Consider the following 17596-nt stretch of genomic DNA (forward strand, 5'->3'; position numbering starts at 1 on the left):
AAAAACTGACATCTGAGAACGATCAGTGCTAGTTTTAAAGCTGAAAAATATTTTTTATCAAATTTTGATCAATTAATTCAGTCCCATAACCAATGAGCTCATTTACAGAATAGAACTCTATTATACAAGTTAAAGATTGATAAGTAGTAATGGAGTTGGGATTTCAGTGACTCCTTCAAGGAGTCCTTTCAAGGACTCAGTCCTTTCTTCTGAGTCCTTCTGAGTCCTTTCAAGGACTCAGAGAGTCCTTTCTTTTCTTACAAATCAAAACAGAAGAAACCAGTTTCTACAAAACTTTGCAACACGTGGTTTTTAGCAGCTTACTCAAGGTGCCCTTGGCATCATCACATTTGAAGAACAGTACACGCAGCATGTATTTTCTACTTATGAAGCACACCGTGTTAGTACAGGAGCTACAAGAGAGTCATACTATCACCAACTGAAATCTAATTCATTTTGAAAGAACCAGCAAGTGGTTGGATGCTCTTTATGGAAACTGCTGATGCTACAGTTGCTTGTAGCTTTACCCTGCTAAATGTACAATTTAGATTCAATAAAGCAATTTTCATGACAAGCTCTTTAAATAATAAGTAATTACAAGCTTGGTCTGTCAGTCCTTCTGCAAACTGAATTCCCACTGACTTCAAACTAGCATGTAACAAACATGGTTCCCCCTGCCTTGTGTTTTAGTGATACCACAATCACAAATAGAGAACAGCTAAAAATGGGGAAATATAGTTCTAGACAATTCCAAGAAAACACATCCAGATCTTTTCCCAGAATGTCATTCCTTCAAGGACTAACTCGTCTGACCCTTTTGGTACCATACAAAAAACTACCAGCACATATAGGGTGCATAATTCTTAAAAGATGCCCATTAATAAAATAGATCAGAAATGCAAGAAACAAGGAGAAAGATGATTAACGATGCATAAGGCAGTTCTTTAAAAATAAATAAATAAATCTTGAAGTATGCCTCTGGGCAGAATTCAGTGAGACCAAAGGAAAAAGAATAAGATTATGCTACTTGAAAACAAAGAATTAATATCTGAGAAAGGGGATTAGTAAAACTTCATCCTGCAGAGAGTTTGCAAAGGAATTATTACAATTCTTCATAATTAGCCAATACATTATCACCTTGTCAGCATTCTAACCACTTAACATCATGTCAGTCTTCCAAAAAGTGGCCTAAGCTTTCATTATTGGCAGCAAATGTTTCTCTTCTTTTTAGGAGGGGAACCACTCACTCTCCAAAAACTTAAAACAACACCCAATACCATGCACAGGCGCTCTCTCACAGCTGCACTATTTACTGACTGGCAGCCAGCTGTCACGTAAACAAGAGTTACAAATTGCATTGTCTCAGCCATAAATTCAGTACATGTTCTGGTCTCATTACAGGTACTCGGAAGATGGAATACAAAGGCAACAGCTGGCACGAGACCTGCTTTATCTGCTACCGCTGCCAGCAGCCAATTGGGACAAAGAGTTTTATTCCTAAAGACAATCAAAATTTTTGTGTCCCCTGCTATGAAAAGCAGTTTGCCATGCAGTGTGTCCAGTGCAAGAAGGTAGTGCCCTTGCTTTATTTACCTATAACGTCAGGGATTGAACTCCATCATGTTAAAGTCTAATTATGTAAAAAACATATTTTTCTCTGTGTTAAAAGATTCAAAGACAACTGATTTTTAGAGATGACAAAGCTGAAACTCCTGTTCTGCACAAGGCACAGAAATTACTTCATTGAGAATTCTTGCTCAAGGTTAAAGATCCCTCTGTATCGAAAGCATACAGAGGACATGTTTTGGAAAGCAAACAAACAAAACAAAATAGGGAATTGCCCATTAGTGAAGAAAGGAAGAAAAATTAAACTGATTAATTTTACAGCATTCTTAGAAACACTTACAAGAGCAAGAAACGTTTCATTTGTCTAACATCAGGGAACAATGTATTATAAGAGGAAAAAGCGCTGACAAAATCCAGAGAAGCAGAAAGCAAAGATTTCAGATAAAATCTGAAATAAAGCAGTTATTGTCAAGGGAATTAGCAGAAATTGAAGGTGGCTTCTCCATTATGAACAATGAGACAGGTGAATAAGCAGATGAGAAATCCTAGCACATGAATGAGATAAAATAACCTAGGAAAGAGACTAGTTTTAAAAAGAAAGAAGGTAATTTAGACTGAAATTATAAAGAATTCAGAAAATAAAGTACTTTTAGCATAGGGCTCCTTTGTATAAATTGGGAAATAATAACGAAGCACTTGCATGCTCTTCTCAAGGTTAACTCCTGACAAAATGATGATTTTGCTGCCATTAAGTCTCATTTCCTTCCTCCTACCCATGAAAACCTCATCAACCTTCCTCCCTACCAAATCAATATGAAAATCTGCCACTCTCAAAAAATCCCTTCTGTCTTACTCTCCATAAAACAGGCTATCACTACAGGAGGTGTGACTTACCGGGAGCAGCCTTGGCATAAGGAGTGCTTTGTCTGTACTGGATGCAAGAAGCAGTTGTCTGGACAACGCTTCACCTCCCGGGATGAGTTTGCATATTGCCTGAGTTGCTTCTGCAATCTCTATGCCAAAAAGTGTGCTGGATGCACAAACCCAATCAGTGGTAGGTCTCTCACGGCGAGCCACTTTATTATTGTTTGTTAACTCCATTGAACTGTGCCTAATATTAATAATGGTTCAGTAACTCATTCTGACTAGCTTGAAAGATCAGAGGTACTACACAATTCAGGAACTGTGAACTTAAATATTTACTAAGCTTTTCAAACACCTAACAAAAAGATGTGAAAGAAGTCCTTTAAGTGAATTTGCTCCATTTCACCTGACTTGTATGAAACAGTGACACCTATGCATGTGGTGAGATACATCCACGTCCCACACGTCACTTCACTTGTGCTGAGAGGGAACACCGACTTCAGTAACGACAGTCTCTCAGCCAGCAACATTTAACCAGCTTACACCTCATGCCGTTGCATAGCATATTTCTTCCCTGATTTTTCAGGACAGTAACTGAGAATCTCAATGCTTTTACATTCTGTTTTCCAGTACAACAGTACTCTAAAACTGTAAACAAGTGTACTTTACCTTTGAAACACTTAAAATCTCCTATCTGAATTAATCAGCATTTAACACTAAGACTGCATATCTGAGTTGGTTCTGAACCATTTTCTCTCCTGTTAATTCTGTTCTGCCCCACACTAACACACGTTTCTTTGTGTATCTCCTAAACGTGTCACTGCAAAACATTATTATTACTCATGACAAGAAAAATTTGCTTCTTTTATCCTTCTGTACAATTGATAACCATATGATAACCTCCACAGCCTCATCACGCTTCTGATTTTTTTTCCTGCTTTTCTTGAAGCACTCCTCCTTGAAATCTATGATTCAAGTCACTACACAATCTATCAAGACTTTGTTTCTAAGGATCTCAATGCATTTCTAAAAAATAAAATTAACTCTGTCACCACAGACATCCTGTAAACAACCACCATTCTCCTGTAGTTCAGAGGCAGTTGCTTTCCTTTCCTTTGGCTGCAAGCTAAGGGCTGAGCCATCTCTAAATTTAAAGTTTATTTCTGCCACCATCCATAGCTAGTACTAACAATCTAGTTCACTAACTCAGCTAAAAGCAGCAGGACTACTTGATGATGAAAATCCTCCTTGTTCAAGGATAAGGTGACAGTATTCACACAGTGACAAACATAAATAGACTTGATAACAATATTTTTTCACTACAATGCCAGATGCTAACAGCTATCCAAAAGCAGAATCTGAAGTGGCATCACGTATAACTCTTCTCTTCTGGTAACAGAATCTTCTCTGCTTTCAAATAGGTCTGGGAGGAACCAAGTACATCTCATTCGAAGAGCGGCAGTGGCACAACGACTGCTTCAACTGCAAGAAGTGTTCTCTCTCATTAGTAGGTCGCGGCTTCCTTACAGAAAGGGATGACATCCTCTGCCCTGAATGTGGAAAGGATATCTAAAGCTCAAAATAAGAAACGGGCAAGAGAGGAGGAAAGCTGTGCTTGCAATTTATAGTTTGAAACACACGAAACTAGCTTTGCCCTTCTGAGTTTTGCTCTACTATTAACATCAATTAACCTTCTTATGAATTTCAAACTATACAAGTATGGAGGGAAAACAACTTTGGAACCTCTAGTAGCACAGATGGTGTTTAAGGTTTCTATAGCTAACCAAAACTAACGCAAAACCTGAGCAGTAAAGCCATTTGGGTGTTACTGACATAGTACACTTTTTTTTTCTCCACTAAGTATTCCAGTTTAAGCATTTGATTTAAGTTATGAGGAAATGATTCAGTTCAAGGATTACAGTGGCCACAGGTAATAAATTCATAGATGGAAATTCAGGGTGAAGCCCCCAGCCTATTGAAATCAATAGCAAACAGCATTCAATCTCAATAAGGCTGTGGTCTCACCTCAGTGTTCTTGAGTTATGTGACTCGTGTGTGCTGTCGAGTATGTAGAAAGACTACGGACGTAGAGGGTGTTTTAAAGTACAAGGATTTGTGCAATGTCAAAGAGATAATGATAAAACAGTTGAAGTGGGAGTGCTTCATATCAGATACATATTTTATTGCATGACTAGCTGATCATTGTGTGAAGTACAAGTTCTCATCGACAGTGTCAGTATCACATTTAACCAACATTACACTGCACATTGTATTTTTAAAAATAAAAGTCATTTAAAACAAAACTGTTATTGTGGTTTAACTGCATTTACACACTGGATATTTACAAACAGAATGCTTTCACAGTCTTACAAGCACAACATAAGAGCCATACAAACAAGGCCCTTTTTGCACACCCAACTCACTAGGAAATCACAGCACCTAAACAATCCTCACACAGACCTTGCTGATACATTAGTCTTCTACTAACTGTAGTCACTGGGAAAGCTATTAGCAAAACAATGTGAAAACACTGATTTGACTGCAGCTGATTAAAGCATGTTCATAGGCTTTGAACTCAAAACCAAAATATACTTTCCAGCAATAAAGGTTAAAACGATCAAAACAACATTTACCTTCATGAAAGTCACAAGTTTAACTTCTACATTAAGGTATGCTTTAATTTTTTTGTATTGCAATACATAATACCCTTTGCTATAGTATCATTTCTGCTACATGTCTGCTACAAAGGCAATAAAGTTAAGAGAAAACGAGTCACTGGATGATAACAATCTTCCCAAAGCACACTTCAAGGAACACAGCCATGCTATGCACAGCACAAACCCAGTACACCTTTTGCATGGAATTCACATCGCAGAAGAGGACGAAAGTAATGCCACTCTTCCAACAGTAATCTTTCCTTCCTATGAGCGTGGTGAGGCACTGAACAGATTGCCCAGAGAAGCTTTGTTCGAGGTGGAGGTGTTCAAGGCCATGCTGGGTGGGGCCACAGGCAACCCGATCTAGTGGAAGACATCCCTGGCCCTGGCAGGTGGTTGAAATTGTACAGCCTTTAAGGATCGTTCCAACCCACACCATTCTGTGATTCTAAGACTTCAGATGCAGAAAGCAGCATTAGGCCTGTACTTATTCTGTATCTAACTGTGCTAGGTAAGCTTGCTTCTAATTCTTTCTGCCAACTCTTGGTGTTTTTTCTTTTTTTTCTTTTTAGTACCAAGCATAAAGCAGTCATAGGTCATTCCTCTCTCATTATTTCAACAAGATAAACAGATGTATTGGATCAGATTTGCTTTATTACCTAATTTGAAGATTTTTGCTATCTGACATTTTTAAAATGCATATTCTCCCAATACAATCTCACTAAATGATTATTAAAATCTGTCCTTCTGTGATTTCATTCCACAATGAAGGTTGCAGTAAAGAACAGCCAAAAAAATTCTTTTTCTATGCATACCTTCCAAAGCATGAGATCACCTATCTCAATCTCCTCTGGGGTCCTGGCAATCCCCAACACAGTGCAACTGTGGGTACTTTGCTAAGAGGAGGACTGCTATTATCCAGGGGGGTGGTGTAGGATAGTAAGAAAAGCACGGCTTGCACCCTGCCCACCAAAGATTACTACTGAAAGTAGAATGGTCCTGGCTTTAAGGAAAGGTGGGTGAAAAGTGCCAAGGCTGGAAAACATTTTTGCTTTAAAGAATACTATGATCAAACAGCAACAGCATCAGGAAACCATTCCAGTACAGTTCTGCAAACCACTCCTTAACACACACTAACACATACACACTTCTAGCAGCTGGAATTACGACAAAATATTACTCACTAAGAAGCCACCCACAAAACAGAACTCCTATCAGTTACATCAGTGCAAGGATCAGCACTTCACTTGATACTAACTGCCACTAAAACTCCAACACAGCTACTCAGCCTTCTATCATGTAAGCTTTAAGTTCTACTCACTTGAAGTCCACTGAAATATAACTGTATAAAATGAAGTGGTCTAGCTGCTTCACAAAAACAAGTCAGAACTGCTTAGTTTGCTTTTAATTGAATTTATTTAAATAGGATAAGGCTACTTAAAAGACAACTCTTTACATACAAAATGTACATTACGTTAAAGTTTGCTGTACTCAAGTACAAAAAAATGCACAAGTGTTTAGTAAAAGGGAAACAGCACACAATTTCAAAACACACACATTCTTACCATTTTACAGCATTCGAGAAGTGCCTTTTATGTTGTAACAGTGAATGGAGAACTGTCAGTAATGAATTCAGCTACAGTTTTTGGTTTCAACACTAACCAATCTAAAAAAATGTAAACAAGTTCTCAGATCACTACTGACAGCTTCTTTTAGTGAGTTGAATGGATTCCAGAGTGGATTTTTTTGTTTTACTGTCTGGCATTGTTATTCACCAGCCATATCTAAAATGGATCTAGATGGGCTTCACCCTGAGCCACAGAGATCTAATAAAAAAGTTGCCATCAACTTGATTCTTGCCTTATAATGGCCCAACCAATTGATCCAGATGAAACCTCAAGTTTCACAGATAACCAGCATCCACCTTAAATGATCACAGAAAGGGAACGGAATAAAAGAATTAGGGAGAAAAAAAGTACACCTACATACACTAATGCTTCCAAGGTACTTCTTTGTCTTCCTGACCCTATCCCTCTCCAACTGTTAGTAAGTTGAGAAAGCATGCCATGCATTCCATAGGCTCTCCCCACATTTTATCAGCATGACTGTAACCAGGAAAACAAGCAAATTCGCTATATCAGCACATTTTTACACTTTCGTATGTATAAAACATGCCTCTCTGTATAAGAGAAAATGGCACTAATCCATTCACTACTTCCTCACAGATTCCTATCAGACAGTTTAATATCATACTACCATCTGTGCATTTATCTCATAAGTCAGTAAGAGAAACTTCAATTTGAAGTAATGCTGTTAAATAGTTCATCTCTTATTACCAACCTAACTTGCACTTTAAATTCTACACTCATATTCTATGAAACAAAAAGGAAAAACAAAGTTGTCTCGAACTACCTTATTAGCAGAATGGTCAATTTTCTCATCTAAATTAATTATCTTTTTTGTAATCAAGAACACTCACAGGATCCCTTTGAATCTTAATAACTATTTTAACTACTTACCCAGAACTGGAACAAAAAGTGAATCTTACTGAAAACAAAATAAAACAAGAAACAGTATTTATGCGTGTAATTTGTAGGGATTTGCAGGAGATGAACTATAATAATCTTGAAAAACAAAAGTGGAGGGTTTAATATATTTTCATATTAGCATCTTTTAAGGAGGAAATAAATTATTCGGTTTAAAATAGTAGATGCTCTTAAGGTGACTGGTGATAATGACTTCAGATTTACAACAGGGAACTTTTAAACCTGTTAAAACTTCACAGCAATCTGAATCCCTGTAAGGTTTAAAAAGAAGTGTACCTAAATTGCTCAAATATGACTTATCTGTTTGAAAATATGGAAGTAACATTTATGTTTTGAGCACCACTAGCTGCTTCATGGCCACGTAACATGCTGGATTTTCTTCTTTGCTTCCGTAGGCTTTAGGTCATGCTGCAAAAGAGGAAAAACACAAGCATTCTTAGACATACTGCACCAAGTAAAACATCAGTAATTAACCTGCAATGCTCAAAATTAGCACTAATTATTAATGCACTCAGCTACACGCTACTTCAGTAGCTTTCTACTGCCATCTTGTGGAGAAAATTAGTATCACAGCTCCTCCAGAACAGATGAAAATAAAACCAAGGAATTTAACTACATGCAAATCAGGTACATCTTCTGCTTCTCCTTAATCCTTGAATTAATTATGCAAAAATACCTCTGTAAGAAAATTATGCATCTTAGTAACAGGTACACATTAGAGCTTCTAAACATCTGAAGTTATTTCAAATTGCCATCTTAATACACATTCTAAAATATGATTTTACAATGGAGGGGGGAAAAAAAACAGAAATAGAAAATCAGTTCACTTTTGTCTAACAGTAAACGCCAGGGAAAAAAATGTTATGTTTTCCTTTGTAACAACCTCCCTGAAAGTAAGCAGCAATTGCCAAAACCTGAGATTAATTCACCTCTCAAGAACCGCTCCTCTACTTCAAGAAACCAGAAAACATTAACTCCAAAGTAGATAAATTGGAGATTTAAGTAGTGAAATAAATACCCTTCACCATCTATAATAAGAAAAATGCTGAGAAATTACTATTTTAATAGCTCTAACAAGAAGAGTAAACACAGTGATTTATTCAGAACATTCTAAACACACTAGTTTTGTCATGATCCAGAGATCTCTCCTGAAGAGTTTACAGAAATAATGAGTTTCAAACCCTGAGCGGTTGTAGGTAATTAGCCCACAAAGTCAGAAAGATTTTGCTATTTTGCATCAGAGCTTCAGTGCTACTCTGCATGAGAGCTTCAGTTTTTCTTGGTAGTTTTAATAACAACAACAACAAAAAAAACACTTTATTGAAAAAGTAATCTTCATTACTATCGTTATCCTAAAATGCAGCAGGTTTTGCACTCTGCAATCAATGCCAAACGTTTTGATTCCTCTCACCTGGAATACTTCCCATTTAATACCACATTCTACAATAAAGTAGTATCAATTTGACACATTTGCCTAACTTCAAACATCTTTTATTCACATTAACCAAGGTACATAGCAGAACTTCACAACCTTGGACAATAAAGTGTGTTATGTGTCATAACACATGTCAAAGTTACGTGTCAGAGAGTTGGTGATGTCAGTAGTAGGAAAGCTCTCCAGCAGTCAAGGCCACAGCCTTGATTCTTGTGAAAGGTGTTAAAGCATCTGTTCTACTTCAGAATAGAATAACACAAACACCAATGTTGGAAAAGACCTCCAAGACCATCCAATCCAATCACCCACCTATCATCAATAGTTCCAACTATATAATGTTCTTTAGTACAACATCTAAACTTTTCTTGAACACCTCCAGGGACAGTGACTCCAAAACACCCCCGGGCAGCTCGTTCCAGCACCTGACCACTCTTTTGGAAAAGTAGTATTCCTAACGTCCAATCTGAATCTCTCCTGGCAGAACGTGAGGCCGTTCCCTCTAGTCCTATTGCTAGTACACAGTGCTGGAGATCCAGCCTCATCAGGGCTGAGTAGGGAAGGATGTGCTACTCCTGCTGGCAAACACTATTTCTCATACAAGCAGGATGCTATTGTGCTTTTTGGCCACCTCGGCACACTGCTGGCTCACGTTCAGCCAAGCATCGACCAATACCCCCACGTCTGTTTCCTCTACAGTCTCCCAGCCACTCTGCCTCAACCCTGTAGCATTGCCTGGGGGTGTTGTGGCCAAAGCACAGGAGATAGCTGTGTTTACATATTCATGTTTAATAGAAGCCTGATGGAACCTATCATATTCTGCAGTAAACATATTTCCTGCATTCCTTCACGTAAGAATTTGAACAGATGAACAGAAAACTTTGCACAAGGCAGTACTGAGGAAACAGTCTAACTGCAAGCTCTATCTCTAAAGCTCCCCCTGCAGTTCAGTTGAGATCAGATAACTATCTTCTCCCTTGAAGCTTGGACTTACTCCAAGTACTCCTTTCAGCAGAAATGTAAAAAATCCCTTGCATTAATTTGTTTGCATCATGAAGTGATACAACACAAATAGAAGACTCATCCCCACCTTGTGGCATATCTCAAAAAGGCACTGCTCCATTATCTGGTTCTTGTCCTTGCTTACCAACAGGCTCTTAAACTGATCAGTTACACTAAAATTCAAGACTACTGCTGTACTTTCCTCCCCAACTTACAGCCATGTTTTGTGCCACTACTTACATTTTCAGAAGTATAGCCTTCTGAAGTCACATACCCTGCCTTAGCTCTTCTCATCTCTTCTGCTTCTTAGCTTCAGCCTGCTCCACCCATAGTACAGATCTTTTCTCGACCTAGAATTTGTTTGCAGATAAATCTATCGTGCAGAATCAAGTAACTATTTACCTTTACAATTAAGAGCTCAGACTCTTACTCCAGACCTGCACCCTTTTCTTTGAGATCTGAAAATGTCTCTCATCATCTTAGAGGAGACTGGGTACCCAATTAAGATCACAAAGGTTCAAAATGAGCATTCAATTTTTGACTTCTCACTCAACTAATATGGTTTGTTGTTCTCATCCCACAATCTAGGCAACTCTCCAGAAGTTCTCATCTAATTCTTGCCTCTCGCTTGTCATTTCCTACATGAGATTTAAAACAGATGGCCTTCTTACTTTAAGGATACATTCTACAGCTTGCAGCATCTCACTTCAGTTCCTGTAACATCTCCTCCTTCACTTTGACAAATTAAAGCTTGTCCTACTCAGTCATTCAAGTGTGATTTTTACAAATGTTATCATTACACTTTTTTCTTCCCAACTACAAAAACCAGACCAAGATGTTCATGCTGTTCTGTAATACTTACAATACGGTTATTTTGTTTGCTGTTTGACCCTGCCATCAGCAACACCTTACATATTACAGTGTTATATAATTCATTTTACAATGACATGCAGGCTTTCTACAGAGCTGCCTCCTATACATTCATTCATAAAAAATTCATTTCTTTTTCTTTCCCTCTCTCCCAAACCAGCTACTCCTTTGCCTGATTGTAAATATTCTACTGTTATATAAAATAATCCTGGAAGCTTTTGCAAGGGCTACCTTTGGCTCCTTCAAGTTTCACAGTTTGTTGAAACAAAACATTGAACATACATACCGGCAAATCAGATTCATCTTTTGGAACAGATCTCTTTAACTTCACAGCAGTAGATCCAGCTACTGGAGATAAAGCGTGTGTCTTCAGACTGACCAATACGCTGCTATTAGTCTTTGAAACATTGTTCTGCTTAGCCTCATTATTCCTCACTCCCAGCTTAGCGTCCTCTGATAAACTGGAGGCTGAAACGTATGCTGAGGCATTTGAAGGAACTGATAACCTTCTCACAGTATTAGTGACGCTTCCAGCTGGAGGAGGCCTCAGGCGATCAGTAGCTCCATTCTCTGTCTTCTTCACCTTTATGCTTGTGCTCGTTGAACTGCCATCAAAAACAATCAATGGCCGTTTCCTTAATCCTTCCGCCGCTGTAACACTGAAAATACAAATTGTCGAACTATCAGGAAGTTGGATGTTTCAAAATAGAATGCCCAAGACGACTAGTAAAAATGACTGTATCTTGATGAAAGCAATAATGCATCCCAAAATACTGACCTTAAACTCTTAAACTCCGAATTTAAGCAACAGGAATTGCCTCTAAAATAGAAAGGAGTAGTTTTGGGGGGGGAGGGGGGGGGAGGATGGAGCACAAAGGAGGTCAAAGAGGGTGGTGTGAGGAACTTCCCAGGTAAGATAGCTCCAGGAGTGCATTCTAAGATTGAACCTCTCTACCACTGTAGCTACTCCAGAATCACAAAAAAAGATAATAGTTGTTAAGTATTTCAAAAAGTATTTGAGAAAGTATGAGTCACCTTACAGGAACAGGATCTAATACTCTTGATACTCGTAAATTTTCCAGATTCCTCAACTGTTCAAAATCACAGTGTCAAGATAGACAAATAAAAGAGTTAACTATGAGATAAGGTATGAAACAAAGAGGCAAAAAAACAAAAACAAAACCCACAAAGAGCACACACCTTTTTGAAATAAGCTGTTGAACAGGAACCCTAAGCTTATTTGTATGCCTCCTGAACAATTTGTGCCTTTAAGTTCATGTCTAGTCATAGTATCAAACTAGTATCAAAACAGTAGTTAGTATCAGAAAGCATTCTGACTGGAAGAAAAAAAAAGCCACCAACCCACAATGCTATCTACATAGAGATTTAAAAACGCACTGCTTTAAATAGCAAAGATAAACTGTATATCTAACTAATTAAAAAAAACACTATTAAACTATAACATTCCTATTCAGAAACTTCAGTTTCCAGTTTGCATTTAGTGTTCAGCCATCTCACACTCAGCAGAGGAATAACATTTGAACTACAGCATATTCAACAATGGAATACCTTCATTAGTTTGTATCTTTGTCAGTATCAACATCAGACATCTCAATAGACATTAAATAAGCCACAAGTAGAAACTTTACTTGTTTGATTTGAAGCATTAGATCAGTAGCTGCTGATAAATCTTGTATAAAATAAGAATTTACACATCTCTTGTGCAATTTCTCCCACAGCCAGCAGTTTCTTAAACAAAACAAAAAAACAACAAAAAAAAAAAAGAAAAAAAGAAAGGAGTAACAGTTTGGAGTCTCAACATCCAAATCTTCAGATCTGTTTCTACATTACTATGTCTTCACAATGGTACACATCACACAATCCTCCTCTTTTCCTATTCATCAGGTTACCAGAACTGAGACACAGAGAAACTAAATTTGTTCAATGCATTTGTCAAAAGATCAGACAACACTTTGCTAAAAGTGCTATCCATGCTAAATGTGGTTTCTAGGAGAGCTCCTAAAGAACGTGATTAGCTTCTAAGGCTGGGAGCGTTAACTACCCGTGGATAGGGTTTCACTGAAACAGCAGCAGTAGTTATCTCATCTGTTAAATTAAGGACTATGATTTCACTCAAGAAGTTTTAAAAGCTGATACATGCTTCAACAATGAAGCATGATAGTTTCTGCTCACTTTGCCTTTGTTCAAAAATTTGCTGCAAACTATGTGAAATAAGGAGTGTTGTACTTTTTTAAGCCACCTTCCTTAGCTTAAAAGCATTTTCCTACTGAGCTATTTTTATTACTTCTTATTTAAGCTTGAAGAATAGTAAGTCGGGAACTGGCTGCAATTCTAGCAGAATTGTTACTGTTTCTAAACTGAATTGTAGAATTTATACAGATAACCACAAGCTGCAATACTGATAACATTCCCAGAGAAGCACTTCAGAGAAATTCCAAAACAAAACTGGACACTGTACCATCAGCAACTGTCACACCTAATTTTGAGACATGCAGCTCATGGAAAAACACAGAACCTTAGATGTGACATTCACTTCTTTACATGAAGTACAGGAAGCTTAAAAGCCTAAGAGCAGGACTCATACAAGCCAGCACTCTACAGAGTGAAAGACTAAGGACAGCAATCTAGCTGTTAAATACTAACAGCCATTAGTAAAAAGAAGTAAACCAAGAGATCAAACATCTACTTTTACTGATTCTTTTCCCAGAAAATACTAAATCAGTTCCAGTGTACAAAAATAACAGTTCCTAAGCTACATAAGATGCGTGGAAGAAGCCATTGCTCCTATCTGAAAATAAGTATGGTCTCCTTCTTTCAAAAACATCCACGCTGCTACCTTTACTGTATTGGTAAAAAGTTCTTTTCTACCTATTTTCACCTGGTGTAGGGAACCTGCTTTGGCAGGGGGGTTGGACTCAATGATCTCTTGAGGTCCCTTCCAACCCCTATGATTTCAGCACACCAGTGGTGTCTTGTTAATTGAAATGTAACTCCATGCTTTTATCTTCAAAAATCATACAGACCAAGCTACAAACAGACCTTTTATGCACTTATGAGACAACACAACATGCGTAAGAACACAGTATCCTAGCCATTGCTTTAAAAAATAATAATAAAATAAAATCATTAGCCAGAATTTGTTTAGCTCTCCCTTGTTAGAAACCTCAGTAAGGATAAAGACTCATGAATTTAACGAGCCCTAATAGCGTAAAACTGTATTAAGAGAATGTATGTCCACCTTTCCTTCAGCATTAATTGATGGAGTTGAATCAAACTCCCACCCGTACATTCCATGTCAAAGTTAAAAGTCTTGGACTGGCAGAAGACTGAGGGGAGAAAACATTCAGTTAAATAAACTTCTGAGAAGATTTTGCTTTCTGACCAGATATAAACAAAGGTTTTAAACGTAAGGCAACATGGTTATTTTGGAAATATGTTCATTTTGAACTGGTCACACACAAAAAAAAAATTATTTCCCCATTCTCTAGTATCATAGTAGCAGAATCTTAACATTTCTGACAAAGAAGATCTGACAGTATTCTTTATAAACTGCAATGAAGTTCAAAACATGTACAAGTTGTAATCATCAGACAGGTAAAAAGCAAACAAAATGCATTTTTTTCAAATTCTTTAAAATCACCCCACTGAAAGCTAAATTACCTTTTATTCTCACTTTTCAGCTCATTTTGTTGCCTTTTCTTTTCCATCATTTTCCCCCATCTACTTTTTGGTAAGTCACGCTGAGGCAGGGGAATGGCATGTTGAATATAGAGATCTGTGAGCCCATCTTTGTCCATCTTTACATCATTTTTTACCAATATATTCTTCTGTGGAGAACAGGAAAAAAAACAAACAACTGTTACTATGATGAATTCTAGGTACTAGCAACTTAATGGCAAAATGTCATCATTCAAAAGTAATTCTGAAGTAGAGTTTAAGATCAGTACACTGGGGTCTCAGAAGTGAGGGGGCTGCAGGGAGGAACTACGTGGGAGGCTATGAACTGCCCTGTGCCAATGACAGCCATTTCCAGACAACTCTGAAAATGATGAGAGCAACCCACTGCACATCAAAGCTTCAGACAACTTCTGCGTTCAGAAACGAACGCAGCACCTCTGTTCAAATACCTCTAACAAAAAGCAGTAGCCACTAGGGACAAAGGACACAAAAGGAGACACTGGAGAACACACGAGGAGCTACATGAAAAGATGAGCTAACAGCTAACTTTAGTAAAAAGAAACCCTTATGTGCTAATCCCCATGTCCTGCATTACCCACTGACTCACGGAAAGAACCAGGAGGGTCAAGTGTAATCCATATCTGAAACAAGAAAAGTTGGGACTAGGAAAGAAATGCTTCCTAAGTCTTTGTCTAATGGCCATTATCACTTACTTCTTATGCATTTTTCACTGCTCTAGTATGGATTTTTCTATAGGACACAGTTCACGTGGATTATTCCCTCTTCTATCTTGGTTCTCCACAGGTCTTAGCACATTCAGAGGCATACCTACTCTGTGTGCAGTGCCTCTCTTCAGAAGTGGCTCTTCATCCACATCCCCAAAAGCTTTCATTTCTCATGGAGAAGCAGGACCCATTTTTCCCTATGTGGTCATCTCTCTACTCCTCTATCTTCTCTGTGCCTCCTGACTCTCCAGCCACTGTCTCCCAGCATGAAGAGCATTTGAGCAGTATCACAGTCTACTGATTGAAGTTTTGTGATGCTACGTGTTGTTTTCACTGCTCACAGACAAGCTGACCCAGCTGCCATCAGCACTAGGCAGCTCAGCATCTTGGCTCACACAGGTCATCCCCACAGACCACCACTGTGCAAACTCTACTTTTTTTCCCCAATTAATATAGTAACTCAAAATAAAGTAAGTTATAGACCTAGTGTTAATAACTGAGATTTTTACACACTCTTAAATGTGCTGCCCTGAATCCAACTACAGCACTGGAGCTCACTTTAATCAAAAATCATGCAACTGGATCATAACACACTTCAAACTTACAGATGCAGAGCTCTGCTTCCACAGTTCCCTACAGACAAATTGATAAGATAGATTTCTAGTCACTGTTGGTTATAAAAGACAACCAATTTCCTCTCTAATTGTACACAAGGTTCTGAAAACAAATGACTGGTACCTTCTATCAAATTTATTAAGAGGAAAAAAACACTGACTTCATACAATCTAGGCACCACTGATAATAGGTGAAGTCTCTGTTACTACTGGTTTTAATAACTTTTTATTACTTTTAATATGGGCCTAAAATCTGCACACTTCTGTGCAAATAAAGTACATGGTAAAGAGTCAGGAGTCAGATTCGATGAACTTGGTGGATCACTTCCCACTCAAACATTCTATGATTCTAAGAGTATACATAAATTCAGGAAGCTCATACAAAGGCCTTAGATGACCACTGCTTCTTTCACCTGAAACTTGTATGTAATGCAACAGCAAGAACTCCAAATTACATCCACTGAAACCTCACATATCCAAAACAGGCTATAGCTCACTTTCAAACTCAGATTTTTCAATCATTTCTACTTAAAAATTAACTTCACCGAACACATAAGATCCGTGTATCAATTCTAAGGGAGAAAAAGTCATCTTTCTACAGCTAATGTTACTACACACGAATGCTGTTTCAGAGATATGTCGACTTGGATTATTTCTCTCCAGCAGCTACAGTAGTATTCAAACACAGCCCTTTGAAAACACGCGGACAGCTCTCAGTCTGCGTGCCCACAGAGCACAATCGCCCTTTTTTTCTTATCTTCAGTGGGAAGAGCGATACAGGAACTGGAAAGTAGAGAGAGACTGCGAGAAAACTTCCAGTATAAGCTTGGACAAAGAGGTTACCCATAGAATACAAAAGGGAAATAAACGGGACGGACACGACAAGTCGTAGGGCCAGAGGCCTCGCTCCCCCAACGAAGGGTCGGGAACCCCTCCCGCCCCACATCCGGGCGATACTCAGGCACACCTGCTCCAGCGTAAGCAGCAAGAACTCTTCCGAGAGCAACTCCGGGTGTAGCAGCAGCTCCGAATCCGAACGCCCCGACACACACACTTCCTTACCGCCACCAACCACCCGACCCCTTCCCTGCGCCGCCATCTTCTTCCCCTGGCGGACCACTTCCGGTCCCCACAGGGCCGCCAGGCGGGGGGTGGAGCTAGCGGCGGAAGTGACGTAGCAGCGAGCAAGTTGCTGGGCCGTGCTTGGGGCTGTTCTTCAACATACGGCAATAGGAAAGCATTTATGCTGCTGCATCGAGGAGCTTTGCTATAGCATTAAAGCAAAACTGAATCTTGTTCGTAGAAATACTTAACTGCAGTTAACGTTAGTGGGTCTGCAATACCAAAAGTTGCTTTGTAATTTCCACATAATATAACTAGCTAGTAGTAATCTACTCATCCATTTAGAAGAAAGATAAGGAACTACAAACAGTTATATTACCAAATTAACTCTATTGTTGTTATAACACAAAATGTAATTTCCAGTGCTTATACCTTGATGTACTATGCTTGTGGGTTTTTTTTTTCTGCCTGTCTAATATCAAGTTGCTTAAATAATAGAATCACAGAATGGTTTGTGTTCGAGGTGACCTCAGAGCTTACCCAGCCCCAGCTGCTGCCA

The 17596-nt window shown here is 38.5% G+C and overlaps 2 protein-coding genes across 6 annotated transcripts in view; one reads left to right on the forward strand and one right to left on the reverse strand.

Moving 5' to 3' along the window:
* Nucleotides 1-4733, forward strand: part of FHL2 (four and a half LIM domains 2) — a 39670-nt gene extending 34937 nt beyond the window's left edge. For all 5 annotated transcript variants that reach the window (XM_065741101.1, XM_065741103.1, XM_065741102.1 and 2 more), the window contains exons 4-6: nucleotides 1402-1571; nucleotides 2434-2620; nucleotides 3852-4733. In XM_065741101.1, coding sequence (XP_065597173.1) covers nucleotides 1402-1571; nucleotides 2434-2620; nucleotides 3852-4003 — 509 coding nt within the window. In that variant the 3' untranslated portion in view covers nucleotides 4004-4733. The remainder of the gene's footprint in view (nucleotides 1-1401; nucleotides 1572-2433; nucleotides 2621-3851) is intronic.
* A 2123-nt stretch (nucleotides 4734-6856) lies between these two features.
* Nucleotides 6857-17079, reverse strand: CUNH2orf49 (chromosome unknown C2orf49 homolog). The gene is made up of 4 exons (XM_065741106.1): nucleotides 16943-17079; nucleotides 14619-14785; nucleotides 11224-11596; nucleotides 6857-8041 (listed from the first exon to the last, which is right to left on the reverse strand). Exons 1-4 carry the CDS (start codon nucleotides 17072-17074, stop codon nucleotides 7985-7987), a joined length of 729 nt encoding a protein of 242 aa, XP_065597178.1. The 5' UTR covers nucleotides 17075-17079; the 3' UTR covers nucleotides 6857-7984.
* Between the last annotated feature and the right edge of the window lie 517 nt (nucleotides 17080-17596).

The sequence above is a fragment of the Cyrtonyx montezumae genome, unplaced genomic scaffold (assembly GCF_038088225.1).
Source record: "Cyrtonyx montezumae isolate F1298 unplaced genomic scaffold, pur_monq_1.0 scaffold_3, whole genome shotgun sequence".
Lineage (NCBI taxonomy): Eukaryota > Metazoa > Chordata > Aves > Galliformes > Odontophoridae > Cyrtonyx > Cyrtonyx montezumae.

What these genes read in the sequence shown, in the direction of transcription:
- CUNH2orf49 (XM_065741106.1), bottom strand. Translation starts at nt 17,074, where the DNA reads ATGGCGGCGCAGGGAAGGGGTCGGGTGGTTGGTGGCGGTAAGGAAGTG. An exon ending in TGCTGCTTACGCTGGAGCAG is followed by an intron (nt 14,786 to 16,942) that starts GTGTGCCTGAGT and finishes TGTTCTCCACAG; the next exon opens with AAGAATATATTGGTAAAAAA. An exon ending in CTGAAAAGTGAGAATAAAAG is followed by an intron (nt 11,597 to 14,618) that starts GTAATTTAGCTT and finishes TTGTATTTTCAG; the next exon opens with TGTTACAGCGGCGGAAGGAT.